This window comes from Talaromyces atroroseus (assembly GCF_001907595.1).
Source record: "Talaromyces atroroseus strain IBT 11181 chromosome Unknown scaffold_12, whole genome shotgun sequence".
Taxonomy (NCBI): Eukaryota; Fungi; Ascomycota; class Eurotiomycetes; order Eurotiales; family Trichocomaceae; genus Talaromyces; species Talaromyces atroroseus.
In genome coordinates, this window is record NW_017971444.1 from 364,676 (window position 1) to 378,386 (window position 13,711).

Here is a 13,711-nt window from a genome sequence, read left to right on the forward strand (position 1 = left end):
TCTTACGTTCAACGGAAGATCAGGAGATGTGTTTTCATTTCAGTTCAATTCAGAATAAGGCAAGGCTTAATGGCTGTTTCTAGTAAATGATTAAAATTGAAAAATGCAGTTAGTTCATTGACTCTCTGTCTTTCGTTCGAATGACTAACTACTACTGTAGTTAGTTAGACTGTGTGTGGTCGCCTGCCTTTGCCTCTTCATCCTTAGATGCCTCTACTTCATCTGTCTGCTCGTCCGAGCTGGGGCCAGTGCCAGAAACAGACTCAGAGGCAGACTCTGAGTCACCGGAATGACTAGTCTCACTGGGTGATGCGCCCCGGTCAGCTTTGTGGCCATCGTCGTCGTCATCATCATCACCATGAGCACCCGGTCCTAGGTCCGGATTAGAATTATAGAACAATTCATATACATAATTATAGAACTTACCAGGCAGTGCACCCTGCATGGCCGACAAGTCAAACGCATCCTGAATGCTCGTCCCTTCCAAGAACCGTTGATCATGCGCCCGAAAAGCCGGCACAACTTCCTCTTCATACCAGTTAGGATTCTGGCTTAGCTCGTCCCAATCCCAATGCCCAACAATTTCCTCAGGCGTCACCTCCCACAAAAGAAGGTATTGGGCGTCGTAGTAAGCGTATCCACGACCATACGGATCAGGGACACCGTAATGCCTCATTTCTCTACCCATGTTGATCATGGGCAGCTCCCTTGCGATTCGCACGTTGGGATTGACGACTGTTAGTGTTGAGTCACCCTTCCAGTTTCTGCTATTCATGAACTCCGTAAGCCGAGCCAGTGAAGATGCGAAAGATATAAACGGCGTGACATTCTCCCAATTCCGATGTTTAGCATGCCAGGTGAGCACTTCGCTGCGAATGGCGCCGGTGTGTAGTCGTTGTCGAGGTGCGCGCGCTTGCATGCGGTTCTCTTTGTTGGGATGACTGCCTGAACAATAGTCCCAGCGGCGGAGAAATGGATGAGTGAATGTTTTTTGGGCACCGTAGTCCTTGAATATATTGTCCGGGTTAGATTCGATTGGCCTCCAGGAATGGAAATTCTCTTCGTCGAATGGATTGTACCATTCGGAATAGAGGAGGCTCAGGGCTGTGTGTCGGTTGAGAGGCAAGTCCACGGTCTAGCTTCCGTTAAATTGGCTCGTAGGTAGATTCAAGATACTGTAATGGTTCTTTCACTTGAGTGGAAAGGGGAACGAAGAGGACGAAGAGAATGATTGAACAGAGAAAGGCCCGGGCGGGCAGAAGAGAGGAGGACAGCTCTAGAAAGAAACGAAGTTCCACTCAAGAGTAGTGATGTACTGAATATTCTCTAGATTTATGTTTTGCGAGGTACTTTTCCAGCCTTATATGCTTCATAACTACACTTCCAGCACATTCCATAGAATACAAGATGATATATCTATCGAACCATATGAAACACAATACGCTTTACCTAGGTAGGTGGTGAGTCATAAAGCCCAAGCAGCCTTCTGTGCCCAGGAAATAATATATCAACGATCAAACGTTGCTGAGATACAGAAGCCTGCATAACTTAATGGTTCCGCTGAGTTAGGGTTCTGGCGGCCAAGCCCTAACAAACGGATGTTATCATCTTCATAGATTTGTTTGGGCACCAGCAACCGTCTGATCTGAGATATTTAAAAAATGTTCTTTACTTAGTTGTGTCCATGGAATCAGTCAGGCCTCAATAAGCTTAGTGAACCAAATGATAGCAGTTGTTGGGTTGGTGAGTATTTTGGCGCTTTCATTTAATCATTCATTTCATTCATTTCATTCCTTCCTTCCTTCCTTCAATCAATCAATCATCAACCCCTCCAATCTTAGGTCCCTGCTCTGTTTGGGCGAAAATACACGGCATAGTATCGCTTCTCATATACGAAGTCCATGCCAGGAAGGGGGGGCGTGCTACATGAACCCGGGGCGCTTATTCAATTATAGGCTGAAAGCAGCCCGCAATCACAATGCACTGGCCATATGGGATAAGTCCTCAAACAGAGGCTTGACTAGCTAGATGGAAGGAGGCCTGCAGGTGGCGTCGTTACTCGGTAAATTTGATCCTCTGAGCAAAGATATATAACGTTTCTTACGATGGTAGATATCCACTGTATCCATCCATACCTTGCCTACATAGGTACCGACGTACGTAAACATCTTATTTTCCTATGACGCTCCTCGGATATAGAAAATTATCGTATGGTAAAAAAAAATCGAAATTATACCATTTCTACTATGTAAAGCAGGCATTTGGGCACCAAGAATGCCGTTAAAGCGGCGATCCATGCTTGCTTTAGGTACTATGCACACAGCCTTGCCCAAAGTAAGCTAGCTATTCTAAATTGAGGTCCGACCGGTATTATCACATCATGGATCCATGCATGGTGCTCGGTGCACACTGCAGGGTAAAATCACCCTTAGCCTTGTACAATAAACCGAAGTCCTAAGACTGGCCTGTCGGCCTATAAGAAGACGATGCCAGCACAGCCTCTCCTCAAAAAAGTTAAGGAGGTTCTGCTCGCAGTTTCTTTCTGCTTTTGTAAGCCAAGAAAGCGAGGGATTCTAGTCTGGCTAATCTGATTTCACTATCGACCTTCCATTCCTGTCAAAATACGTACAGCTCGGCGAATAAATCATGTCACATTAACCCATAGATTCATCACATTTATGACAAGGTGTTTCATCATGTTACATAGCTAGTTGTGCTATCCTATGAATCGACTCCGTCTATTTATTGTAGGACGACGTCGTCGTCGTCGTCGTCGGCATCTGATCATCCAGAGGCTCGAGAGTCACACGAGAATTCTGATGTTGCCCTCTGCTTAGGACACAATCATCAGTTTCTTTCGCGTTTCAGATATGGCTCACCGCATCTCTTCTCACCCTTGAAATCCTCCCTGCCGAAGAAACGAGTCGTCCGATGTCATTATTTTTCTAGCAGTGATATCGACATCCAAGGAATGCAAAATGCACGAGGAACGACAGTCTATCGCGCTCAGCGGAAATCAAAGAGCTGATGAAAGGAGCAGTCATGCAGAACTGCTGGACCTACAATTTACTGGGAAGCATGCTGAGATACTTGTTGTTACCGCAAAACCAAAGCATCATCAATTCAGGTTTGATGTCTGGGAAGCATCCGCTGATAACCAGGCCCCTTTTGAGTTCAACAGTGACGCCTGGAATCCTCTCAAAAGAAGGAATTCTATTGCCCCAAACCAGCATGCCCACCATAATGATATATTCAGCAGGCCTGTGTATAGTCCAGTCAGTGGATATCCTGATTCTGGGTATGGGAGCCAGGCTGGAGGAGATGCGCAGTCGTTGATGAGTGTGCCGAGTGCAAATGAGTTCTCCAGTGCCTTTGAGGATAGCGGTTCGTCGTATGCGACTCTCATGAAGGATGATCCGCTTAGATGCATCAAGTGTTCATGGACGGGCAAGACCCAATCACAGAAAAAGTCATTGCATATTCACTTTCCACCCATTCTGATGGTTAGGCTGACTCAACCCTTCTCCAGAAAGCATGATGCACGACATGCAAAGGCGCACAGATGCGAAGAAGACGGTTGTGACGCCGGCTTCGGTACCAAAAATGACCTCGAAAGACACCGTAAAGCCGTTCACAGCAAAAGCCCGCGCTGTGGTCCGACCGACCGATACAAATGTTTTGGCAGAAACTGCCAGCATCCTGATAAAGTGTGGCCAAGGCTGGACAATTTCAAAGCACATCTCGACCGCAAGCACGCCGATGAAAGCCAACAAGCGTTGATAGCTCAGTATTGCACTCCCGCTGTCTGATGGTTATCTATATACATTCTTAGCTAATGGGTGAATATTAGGTCTCGCGATTGGTACGAGAAATGCAAAAAGGAGAAGTCTTCTGAGTCCCTCGCTGAGAGGACGGTCGATACCATCACGCCGTCAAAGACATTAAACAATCCAGGCACATACTTTGATATTTTCCCCGAAAACTCCCGACTAAACGAACCGATCTTTGACAAGCATGACCCGGCAAATAGAGAAGATATCTTCCAGTTCACTCAGTCAAATAGAAAACTGCCAGGCTTGCAAACCGTATTAAATCCCGTAATATCCGAAGAATGCATGGATTCGACAACCGGAGGCCCGGAACAACGCATCCTTCCAAGCGTTCAAGCATTCGAGCGAGGAGTCGCGCTCATGCAAGCGCTGACGGTAGCAACATTGCAAAACAATGGCAATCAAGTGCCATCCCCGCTTAATGCGAGCGAGAATACATCCTCAGTCGACAATGCGGACATATCAAAAGATGTGCCGGGAATGCTTGCGGAAAAACTGCCCAATATCAGCCAACTTTCCAACGAGGAGACCAAGTTTTGCCTCAATGTGATATCTCAAATGCATTCGAAACTGACTCTGCAACAAGCATCATCAAAGTCAGGAACCAGTAGCCCAGGAGCAAATTTCGAGAATAAGGAGATGGCTAGACAAGAAGGCCTAAAATGTCCGAACTGCCCCAAATGGTTCGACCGACAGTCTTTGTTGAAGTACATATAACCATCACAAGCCATCTTTTTGTTTTTCCAGTTTCCAATGTTCAAATTCCTAACCCTGCCTGAAATAGGAAACATCAGAAACGCCACGAAAGGCCGTACGGCTGCACATTCGCCGGCTGCTACGGTGAATTTGGCAGCAAGGCTGATTGGAAACGTCATGAGAGTATGCAACACTACCACGTCCAATGTTTTCGGTGCCCTCTCCCTCGCGAGAAACGCGCCGAGTGTGCATCACTTTTCTCCCACGAAAAAGAGTTTATCAAGCACCTCAACGAAGCCCACCCATACGTCAGCGAGAACAAGGTCCAGGGCGTGATTGACAAAAGCCGCATTGGGGCCTATGACCATGAATCCAAGTTCTACTACTGGTGCGGATTCTGCAAGAAGATCAAGCTCGTCGAGAAACGCGGCGTGGAAGCCTGGAACGAGAGATTTGATCATATCGAAACACAGCATTTTCGAAAAGGCGAGAATATCAAAACGTGGCTTCCGGCCAAGGGGCATACGATGAAGGGGGCTCGTAAAAAGAGAGACAAGCTTCGAAGTGCGAATAGAACGCCGAAAAAGCCCAGGAAAAGGCTGTCAGAAGAGATTGAGCAGTCTGATTATTATAACAATGGGGAAGAAATTACAGCCTACGATGTGTGCTCGACGAGTGAGGATGACACTGATGTTGAGGCCAAGCAGCTGTCCAATAACTACAAGCAGAAGAAAAACAAGATGCCTAGAGTAGATCAGTCTGATAAAGAATTAGCTTGTGTGATTTGTGTGAGTGCTCTATCCTTTTCTCCACTCGTCTTTTTTTTTCCAACTAATTGTTCATGCTCAAACCAACTTTTCTAGTGCTGTTGCCATGACGGACCACATCTCGTTTCTGAGAGTTGCACGTCTTGTTCTCACAAATTTTGTGCTTATTGCCATGTTGAGAAGCAGGTTGGCAACGAAGATGATTATGTTCCGGGGGCTGCGCCATGAGAGATAGATTTGAACTTCCTACAATATTCAACATATAAGCACGATTACTTCGGACAAGTGGTCTGCAGTACTGAGGGGAATGGAAGCGCTTTACAGGGGCACAGTATCTAGTCGAAATCTATAGCCATAAGACTGATCTTATTGTTAATATTTCGGTCTTATTTACCACCATATGTGCAATAATCCTAACCGTATATCTATGCACAGCATACATACATCACAGCTTGGACTGCTCCGGCTCGCCAATCAAGCCCAAAAACGCCTCATGAACCTCATCCGTCAAATCACTCGCCTGCATACTCCTGCCCTTCGACTCAAAAGCGCGCCTCGAGCAATCCCTCGTAATCGCACTGCCCGCATAAGCCGTCAACAGCAGCGTCGTCGTAGACGACATTTTTTGATCCTTATTTTCGAGCTCCGATTGTACTTCGTCCTTGGTTTGCGCATCACTTTTCGAAGATGGGACGGCCTTCTCGCCCGTGTCCCATAATCCGTCGTGGTAAGCTGCTCGCCATGCTAATAGCGTTCCGAGTGAGCCTGTGAGGGTATCTCCTTGCCCGCCGCTCCGTTTCAAACCGCCCTGTATATCGGAAATAATGCTCGTGACTCCATTAGATATGATATCCTTAGGGCCCTTTTGAATAATAGTAACTCCGCCCAGCGCCTGGGATAGTTTCTCGCAAGCCTCCGATGCGCCACTGAGCTGTTTTTCCTCATTTCCTTCCTCCTTTTCGTCCCTTTGCACTTTCACGCCAAGCGCCTTGGCTAGGCGGCCAAACTCAACTACATTCGGCGTCAGGATACACTCCTTGTAACCTTTCACCAATTCCGGTTTCTCGGTGACAAGCATTAGACCATCCGCGTCAAGGATGAAGGGCACTGAGCGATTGCGTGCTTCTCTCATTACTTCCACGACTACCTTTTGAGTGACCCCGTCGCGGCCTAGGCCCGGTCCTATGACCAAGACGTGCAGTCTTGGGAGCATGTCAAGGATGGGGCTGGCGAGGGACGAGGGGTCTTTGTTGGAGTCTGGGTCGGAGACTGAAGCACTACTAGGGAGAATAGGGTGGACCATTAGATTTGGGGAGTATGCTTTTATGACCTGAAAGTGGTTTAGCGATACATCTTTGAATATTTAACAAGAAAGAAAGGAAAAAAAAAAAAAGAATCATACGGGTGCCGCTGATCTTTCGCATATAACATGGCTCTGGTCGTTGCACAAACTGTCAACGTATTGTCCTCCATTCGAATATCAATTCAGTTCCATAAATCGGCATCTCTCACCATATCACAGCCTTGATACATTCCGTTAGTCATAACATGTAAAAGAGAACACCATGCAAGGAGAACCTACCCAATCGCGCCGACGCCATGGCCGAAAAGTAAGGTGCGCCCGTGTAACTGCCATACATCAATATCTTTCGTTTATGAGAATGCAGACCTCGAAGTAGAGATGAGCATACTCTGCACTCCCGCCAATGACTGCAACCCTCCCCAATTGGCCTTTGTGAAACTTCTCCAGCATCGGGGGCACCATCGTCTTCACCCGCGCCAGCAGGGTGGAAGACGGCGTCGTGATGTGTACGGGCTTCATGGGCTCGTGCTCCATTACTTTCTGTGTTGGTAAGTTTAAGAAGTAGGACAAGGTGCTGGATGTATGTTTAAAAATGTATCTATTGATGGCGGTTGTTGGACATCGATATAATTATTTAAACTACGCTGGCTGGAGCGGGTGGGGCTGTTGACATGACTGACGTGTGATGTCACTAATCTCAACCTGGCTGCCCTGAGATCTATGTATGGTACGGAGTAGTGCTTGTAGAGTAGTCATATGTTCGATATCGATCGCTAAGTCAAGCAAATGAATAGGCTATAATATAAAAGCTCGTCTAGCCACCCTCTCAACCCGCTAAAATGCAAGAACAATAATAAAGAGAGGTATATGATGCAGAATCCTTCGCCAACGCCATGAACCGGTAAGGATCGGTGATGATAATGGAAACAGAGGCAAAGATAAGATAGAAATGTGTCCACGTATGATCTTTCCATACGCTTAAGTGTAGAGTGTACATAGTGTATACACCTGAGCAGATTAATTAGCGTCTCGACCGTGCCAAAGCAGCCAGTTTCTGCTTTCGCTCGAGCTTCGCCTTCTTTGCTTCTGCCTCCTTCCGAATATCTTCCGCGTCTTCTTTCTGCGCGACTCGTAGTGCTTCGTATTCTTCTTCTTCCATGTCTTCATAACCAGCCTCCATATCCGACGACTGGTCAGAGTAGTAATCATCGTAATCTCCGTAGAAGTCTCCTTCATCCTCTTCATCCGTGCCAAGGTATTCGTCACGACGAGGAACCCGCCGTCGATCGCGGCCCGCGTCGCCATGTCGTGTGGGTAGGTTCGACGTTCCTTTATAGATTACAGGTTGAGGAGCGCGAGAAGTTCCTTTGTAAGCATTCTCTCCCGCTTCTCGCTTCTTGGAAGATGCATCGACACCAGCTTTAGTATCACTCCGTCCTGCAGCGGTACCCAAGACAACACCGGGCTTCTTCCCTGGGCGGGGCGCCTCTTTCTGTTTGGTCATTGCCTCCATGCGCCTCTTTTTCTCCGACTTGCTAATCTTCTCTTTGGGCAGAGCTGCCTGGTGCTTCAGCACTCCGACTTTCGGTGCTTCCTTTTGGACCGCCTTAGCTTTAGCCATCAGATCCGCAAAAGAGCCCTTTGGCGGTGGCTTCGACGGCACTGCAGGAGGGGTGGGCTTAGCGGATGTGGCATGCGCTTTGATCGGCGCCTTCGGTCGTGATTTCAACTCATTTCCGTTTGTCGTGGACGATGATGAAACCGACTTTTCGGGTCGGCGCATCAGATCATCGGCTTTCCGCTTTGTGCCTGCCGAGGCATGATTATTGGTAGTGAGGCGGCTGGGGCCAGATGTTGAGGGAGTCGACTTCCTGGAGTCGGGCTTGGGGGGTGGAGAAAGTACAGGTCGCGAAGTTGGCGGTGGGAAAGAAGTCGGGGTCCCCGATTCTATGGACGAGAGAACCGAGCTGAGAAACTGAAAGTACACTTGTCAGTTTGGGAAGAATGAGAGAGATGGATGAAAGAACTCGAGACTTACACTCATTATGGGACGCTGACTGCCAAGTCATCTAAAGAGGGAAACCCCAACGACTGTAGAGAGATATGCGATGTAATCTTGTGTTTTATTCACGCCACCAGAAAGCAAAACAAGAAGACTGCATGATGCCCGACTTGATCGCGGGATTTGGCGATGTTGGGACCCACCAGGGTGGACGAATTTCTAAAAAGACTTTTTGACAGAGGTATTCAACGCCTATTGACGTTTGCAGAGCCTATGTGATTGCAGGTTTATCGAGGGAGTGCTGAGTATGTTGGATGGGAGGAAAGAGAGAAGTCTCAAGAGGCATGTTTGCCCTTTTCAAGTTTCTAGAACAATGCAGGCGGTCACGTGGGGTTTCCGTCAACGGAGAGCGAAATTTTGTCCTACCAGAAGCGCGAATGCGGTAGGCGGTGAGCGAGCCTTCTTCCCTCAGCCACAGCACGGGCAGTTTCTCGCTTACGGCAAGTCACCAGCCACAACCGCCGCACTTTTTCTTCTGTGGGCGAACCGCCGATTCCTTTCGATCTTCAATCAACGATCAATTCGCCAACACCACGAACTTGACGTTTCAGTCTCCGCCCAACTCGCGGTTAAATCGATTGACTCTCTTGTTCGCTTATTGAAGCATCAGCTGTATGTATTTCTCTTTATTTCTCGCTGCAACAGCAGCCATTTACAGCTCCTACAAGTAACAGCTCACTGATACAAACTTTTTTTTTCGGCGCAGAAAAACACACATTCAAAATGAAGCACTTAGCCGCTTACCTCCTCCTCGGCCTTGCCGGAAACGCCTCCCCTTCTGCTGCCGACATCAAGAGCGTGCTCGAATCCGTTGGTATTGACGCCGATGAGGAGCGCCTTGAGAAGCTCATCTCTGAGCTCGAGGGCAAGGACATCCAGGAGGTTAGTCAACCCGAATCAATGCAAACAAAAAACCACAAGACTGACATTTTATTACACAGTTGATCGCTGAGGGTTCCTCCAAGCTCGCCTCCGTCCCCAGCGGTGGTGCTGGTGCCGCTGCTCCTGCTGCTGGTGGTGCTGCCGCCGGCGGTGCTGCTGCCGAGGAGAAGGCCGAAGAGAAGGAAGAGGAGAAGGAGGAGTCCGACGAGGACATGGGATTCGGTCTCTTCGACTAAGCGGGATGCCCCAAAAGCGAACGAATCAATCTCGACAATTCCAAAAACTGGAGAGGGTATTCTGGAAATTAGGGTCTGGAGTTATGGAAGACTTTGTATGTTTTTGGCGGACTTTATATCGCATAAATGTTGCACTACGATGATGCATGTATGTATGCTTGTCGCGACCTGACCAGGTCTGAAATCCAGATGCTTAAGAATTCAATCAATTCTCCTTAAATTTTAGTCGTACAATTCCGTTGCTAGTAATGAGCCTGGAATTTTAAACTTCCATAATAAGTAGCTATTGAGTATAAAACGAATAATATGATAATCTCTCATCCATAAGAATTCCATACATGCTGGCAAATGCATCATGGTATACTTTCCCAAAGCGGTTAGCGCCAGGGCTAGGGCTCATAACCTAAAGCGGTCGCTTAGCCGAATATCCACCCTTCAAACTCGAGACGCCAGACTATCCCGCCCGCTTTGTAGAGAGTTACTTCAGCGACCACGACAACAAAATTTTCCCCCTTGGCTTTTCGATATCGCGACTGTCGGAAAGCTACCTGAGGAAAACTCCCAATCGACAAGATGGCTGACCAGGAATACGTATGTTTCTTTTTTATCTTTCTATCACCCTCTCTTGTCTCTGTTTCTAAATTGGAACATGGAATATGTTTCGTTGTAGACCGTTGACTGACAATGACTCTTTACAGAACGCCGAGGAGGCTGCCGGTACGTGTGAATCTCGCTTGTTGAATATATCTGCTTTGTCCTGAAAGTGTTCCCGACGTCTCGACGATATGGAATGATGCGTGGATGATGGATTGAATGATTGGATTGGATGGATGGCTGGATACCGAAAGATGTTGCAAGGACAACAAAAATCGCTGATACAACGTCTACTCGCAGAGCTCAAGAAGAAGAGAACCTTCCGCAAGTTTTCCTATCGCGGTATCGAACTCGAGCAGTACGTGACACATCTGTGTTGATATAATAATTTTGTCTGTGACGGGCAACGAATCAAAGGATACAAGTTAACACCCCCGTTTTTTTTTTTTTGGTACAGACTCCTCGACCTCTCCTCAGAGCAGCTCCGTGATGTCGTTCACGCCCGTGCCCGTCGTCGCTTCAACCGCGGTCTGAAGCGCAAGCCCATGGGCCTCATCAAGAAGCTCCGCAAGGCCAAGCAGGAGGCCAAGCCCAACGAGAAGCCGGACCTCGTCAAGACACACCTCCGTGACATGATTGTCGTGCCTGAGATGATCGGATCCGTCATCGGTATCTACTCCGGCAAGGAGTTCAACCAGGTTGAGATCAAGCCTGAGATGGTTGGTCACTACTTGGGCGAGTTCTCTATCTCATAGTACGTGCCCTTTTTCTCTTTTTTTTTTTTCACTCTTCCCATTTTGGTGATTAGAGAGGAAGCACTAACCTTGTTTCTAGCAAACCTGTCAAGCACGGTCGACCTGGTATTGGTGCCACCCACTCCTCCCGTTTCATTCCTCTCAAATAGACGTATTCTTGTTGCGTTAAAAACAAAAACGAAAAAAATTCGAGCCCCCAATACCAAGAGAGAGAAAAGCGCTATTATCGACCTTTTATTTTCATTTGTTCTGGAACCGGGAATGGGAATGGGTTGATCGGTGCCTTGTTTTTTTTTTTTCTCTTTAATTCTTCCATGTCATATATCGCGTGAAATGAATGGATTATGAAGTTCTTCATGAATTTTAAGTTATACGTATATTCTATTATAATTCCTATATACAAAGTGTATAGCTAAAGATCCAAGTCCTCGTCCCTCGCCGGCCTCGGAGCTAAACCCATCTCCCGCCTCAAAGTCGCATCCACCAAAACCTCCAACTTGCGCCAGTTGTGCATAATGAGGCCATCCATCTCCCTCCCTCTCACAATTCCATTCTCCTGACAATGCAGCGTAATCGCAGACAAAAACCGCATGGCCTCTTCCTTAAAGCTCGGGTTGGGCCATACTATCATCCCTTCTCCCTCTTCTGCACCCTTCTTCTTATCTCCTCCTCCACTCAGACGTCTACTACTACTACTGCTACTTATACTATTGAAGTCGGGCGTATAATAACGACACCCACTCACAATCCAATTCGCAACAGACCAAACAATAACTCCCAGATTCAACTGTGCGTGCAACAGCACATGGTCCGCCTCATCGACACTACGGTCCCCGTGACGACCCTCCCAAGCACAAAAGGCATACTGCGCAAAACCGAATGCGTTGGTGCGGCGCACGGGGTGGTTTTCGTCCGGATACATGCCCGGGTCGATGCGGAGGTGCTGAATGGCCGCGTTGAGGGTGAGATCCATGAATTTGCACGCCGTGTGCTGGGCGCCCATCAGATCGACGCGGATAGAGGCTAGTGGTTGTCGTTGACGAGACACCGTTTCCCAGTCACATTTTGCCTCGGAGGCGTGCAGCAAATTGGTCAGGCGCGTGGTGAGCGTCGAGCCGCCGCCGCCGACGACGACGTCGGCGGCGTCGTGGATCGGATGGTAGTCCTTGAAGATTGCGTCGATGGCTCTACCGGCATCTTGTTCTTCGCGAGCACGGTTCTGGATCTGTGTTTCAGGCGTGCTGTTGGTTTCGTGCGTGCATTTGCTGCAGTTGCATTGAAATTTGAAGCGTTCGTAGAGCTCTTTCCGGCGCGTGCCCACGCTGAATGTGCTGTCCGTATAAGGGATGAAGATCTGCTCATCCTTTTGAATTGGTCGGATAGCCTTGACGTAGCATTTGCCGCCGCGGTCGAACGAGTAGGTTGCATTGTAGTCGCAGCTGTGGTTGAAGCGGGCTGTGTAGGGATGCAGATAGACGCCGCGAGTGTTGCCAAAGGCGGATGTGAGAGTAAACGAATTCAGATCCAACTAGCCCCCATTAGCATTTTGTAAGAAGAAGAAAAGCAGGAAGAAGAGGAAAAAAGGAACAGAACACACACCCTCCCAAACACAGACGCTATAAACCCTTGCTCCAGCTCCTGTAAACCGCCATACTCCTGCACAGCCTTGGCCAACAGGAACAAATCAAGACCATCTCGTGCATGCTTCGCGTCCGGAAAACACAGTTCCAGAAAGCTCTCATAGTCATCTTTCTCCTCCCTGGAGACTTTCCCGCTGCGCTGGCGCAACAATATCCTCAGAACCGCGCGCACATTAAGCGGCAGGACTCTGGGGGACAGCCTTGCATAAATAGGACATTCAAGCGAGTGGCCCCGTTTCCAGTCTTTGAGTTGGCATGTCTACCTCATGATCAGTGCTATGCTATCTCATCATCTGGGCGGGTTGTAACACACCTTATCACAGTAATAAACAACCTTACACCTCACGCAACCTCTCACCAATCCCTGCACATCAACCTTACCCGGGCGCGACGTATCAAAGCACCCCGAGCAAACCCTCTTGAGCAATTTCTCTTCTACCGCGGCGACAAAGGGGGCGTCGACGATGAGAACGTCGTCGCCCTTATGTATATTGCCGGTTGCGAAGAGGCCGTTGCCTATGCGCTGGCCATTTGTGTCTGTGGCGGGCGCGATGCGGGTTTGAGTTTTTATTGCCATGTTCTTCTCCCGTCCTCCTTCTCTCATGTACGCAGGTGGTAGAATTGGAGATGGCTTTGGGGTTTGTTATAGCGAAAGGAGATGGAGTGAGTGAGTGGCATAAAGTCTGAAAGATCTGTCATATGATTGGGCATACCCTACTTACTCCACATGCCTTCAAGTCTCTATATAAACCAGCCAAACGGACTATCGAATAAACGACCAGACTCCTTCCTCAATCCTTTTCCCATCCATTCTATTAAAGACGTAACAACAGATCGATTCGACGATAGATATCTGATAGATAGCATATGAAGAAAAATAACTAATTGAGACAAGACAAGGCAAGGCAAGACAGGAAAGAGGCAACGCATTTTCGTTACTATTAAA

The 13,711-nt window shown here is 48.1% G+C and overlaps 7 protein-coding genes across 7 annotated transcripts; 3 read left to right on the top strand and 4 right to left on the bottom strand.

Annotated features, from left to right (window-relative positions):
* Positions 1 to 160: 160 nt before the first annotated feature.
* Positions 161 to 919, bottom strand: UA08_07816 (hypothetical protein; the record flags this gene model as incomplete). The annotated part of the gene is made up of 2 exons (XM_020262708.1): positions 161 to 372; positions 427 to 919. 2 exons carry the CDS (start codon positions 917 to 919, stop codon positions 161 to 163), a joined length of 705 nt encoding a protein of 234 aa, XP_020117078.1.
* A 2,059-nt stretch (positions 920 to 2,978) lies between these two features.
* UA08_07817 (hypothetical protein) lies at positions 2,979 to 5,521 on the top strand (the record flags this gene model as incomplete). The annotated part of the gene is made up of 4 exons (XM_020262709.1): positions 2,979 to 3,787; positions 3,851 to 4,537; positions 4,615 to 5,314; positions 5,390 to 5,521. The coding sequence occupies 4 exons, from the start codon at positions 2,979 to 2,981 to the stop codon at positions 5,519 to 5,521; spliced, it is 2,328 nt and encodes a 775-aa protein (XP_020116896.1).
* Positions 5,522 to 5,738: 217 nt separating this feature from the next.
* Positions 5,739 to 7,130, bottom strand: UA08_07818 (ATP-dependent (S)-NAD(P)H-hydrate dehydratase; the record flags this gene model as incomplete). The annotated part of the gene is made up of 4 exons (XM_020262711.1): positions 5,739 to 6,623; positions 6,806 to 6,816; positions 6,876 to 6,922; positions 6,985 to 7,130. 4 exons carry the CDS (start codon positions 7,128 to 7,130, stop codon positions 5,739 to 5,741), a joined length of 1,089 nt encoding a protein of 362 aa, XP_020116897.1.
* A 487-nt stretch (positions 7,131 to 7,617) lies between these two features.
* Positions 7,618 to 8,640, bottom strand: UA08_07819 (hypothetical protein; the record flags this gene model as incomplete). The annotated part of the gene is made up of 2 exons (XM_020262712.1): positions 7,618 to 8,571; positions 8,635 to 8,640. The coding sequence occupies 2 exons, from the start codon at positions 8,638 to 8,640 to the stop codon at positions 7,618 to 7,620; spliced, it is 960 nt and encodes a 319-aa protein (XP_020117071.1).
* A 741-nt stretch (positions 8,641 to 9,381) lies between these two features.
* Positions 9,382 to 9,776, top strand: UA08_07820 (60S acidic ribosomal protein P2; the record flags this gene model as incomplete). The annotated part of the gene is made up of 2 exons (XM_020262713.1): positions 9,382 to 9,540; positions 9,600 to 9,776. The coding sequence occupies 2 exons, from the start codon at positions 9,382 to 9,384 to the stop codon at positions 9,774 to 9,776; spliced, it is 336 nt and encodes a 111-aa protein (XP_020117070.1).
* A 573-nt stretch (positions 9,777 to 10,349) lies between these two features.
* UA08_07821 (40S ribosomal protein S15) lies at positions 10,350 to 11,274 on the top strand (the record flags this gene model as incomplete). Its single annotated transcript, XM_020262714.1, has 5 exons — positions 10,350 to 10,367; positions 10,475 to 10,493; positions 10,671 to 10,728; positions 10,828 to 11,124; positions 11,205 to 11,274. 5 exons carry the CDS (start codon positions 10,350 to 10,352, stop codon positions 11,272 to 11,274), a joined length of 462 nt encoding a protein of 153 aa, XP_020117073.1.
* Positions 11,275 to 11,537: 263 nt separating this feature from the next.
* Positions 11,538 to 13,342, bottom strand: UA08_07822 (hypothetical protein; the record flags this gene model as incomplete). The annotated part of the gene is made up of 4 exons (XM_020262715.1): positions 11,538 to 11,832; positions 11,890 to 12,653; positions 12,725 to 13,024; positions 13,079 to 13,342. The coding sequence occupies 4 exons, from the start codon at positions 13,340 to 13,342 to the stop codon at positions 11,538 to 11,540; spliced, it is 1,623 nt and encodes a 540-aa protein (XP_020117072.1).
* Positions 13,343 to 13,711: the final 369 nt, after the last annotated feature.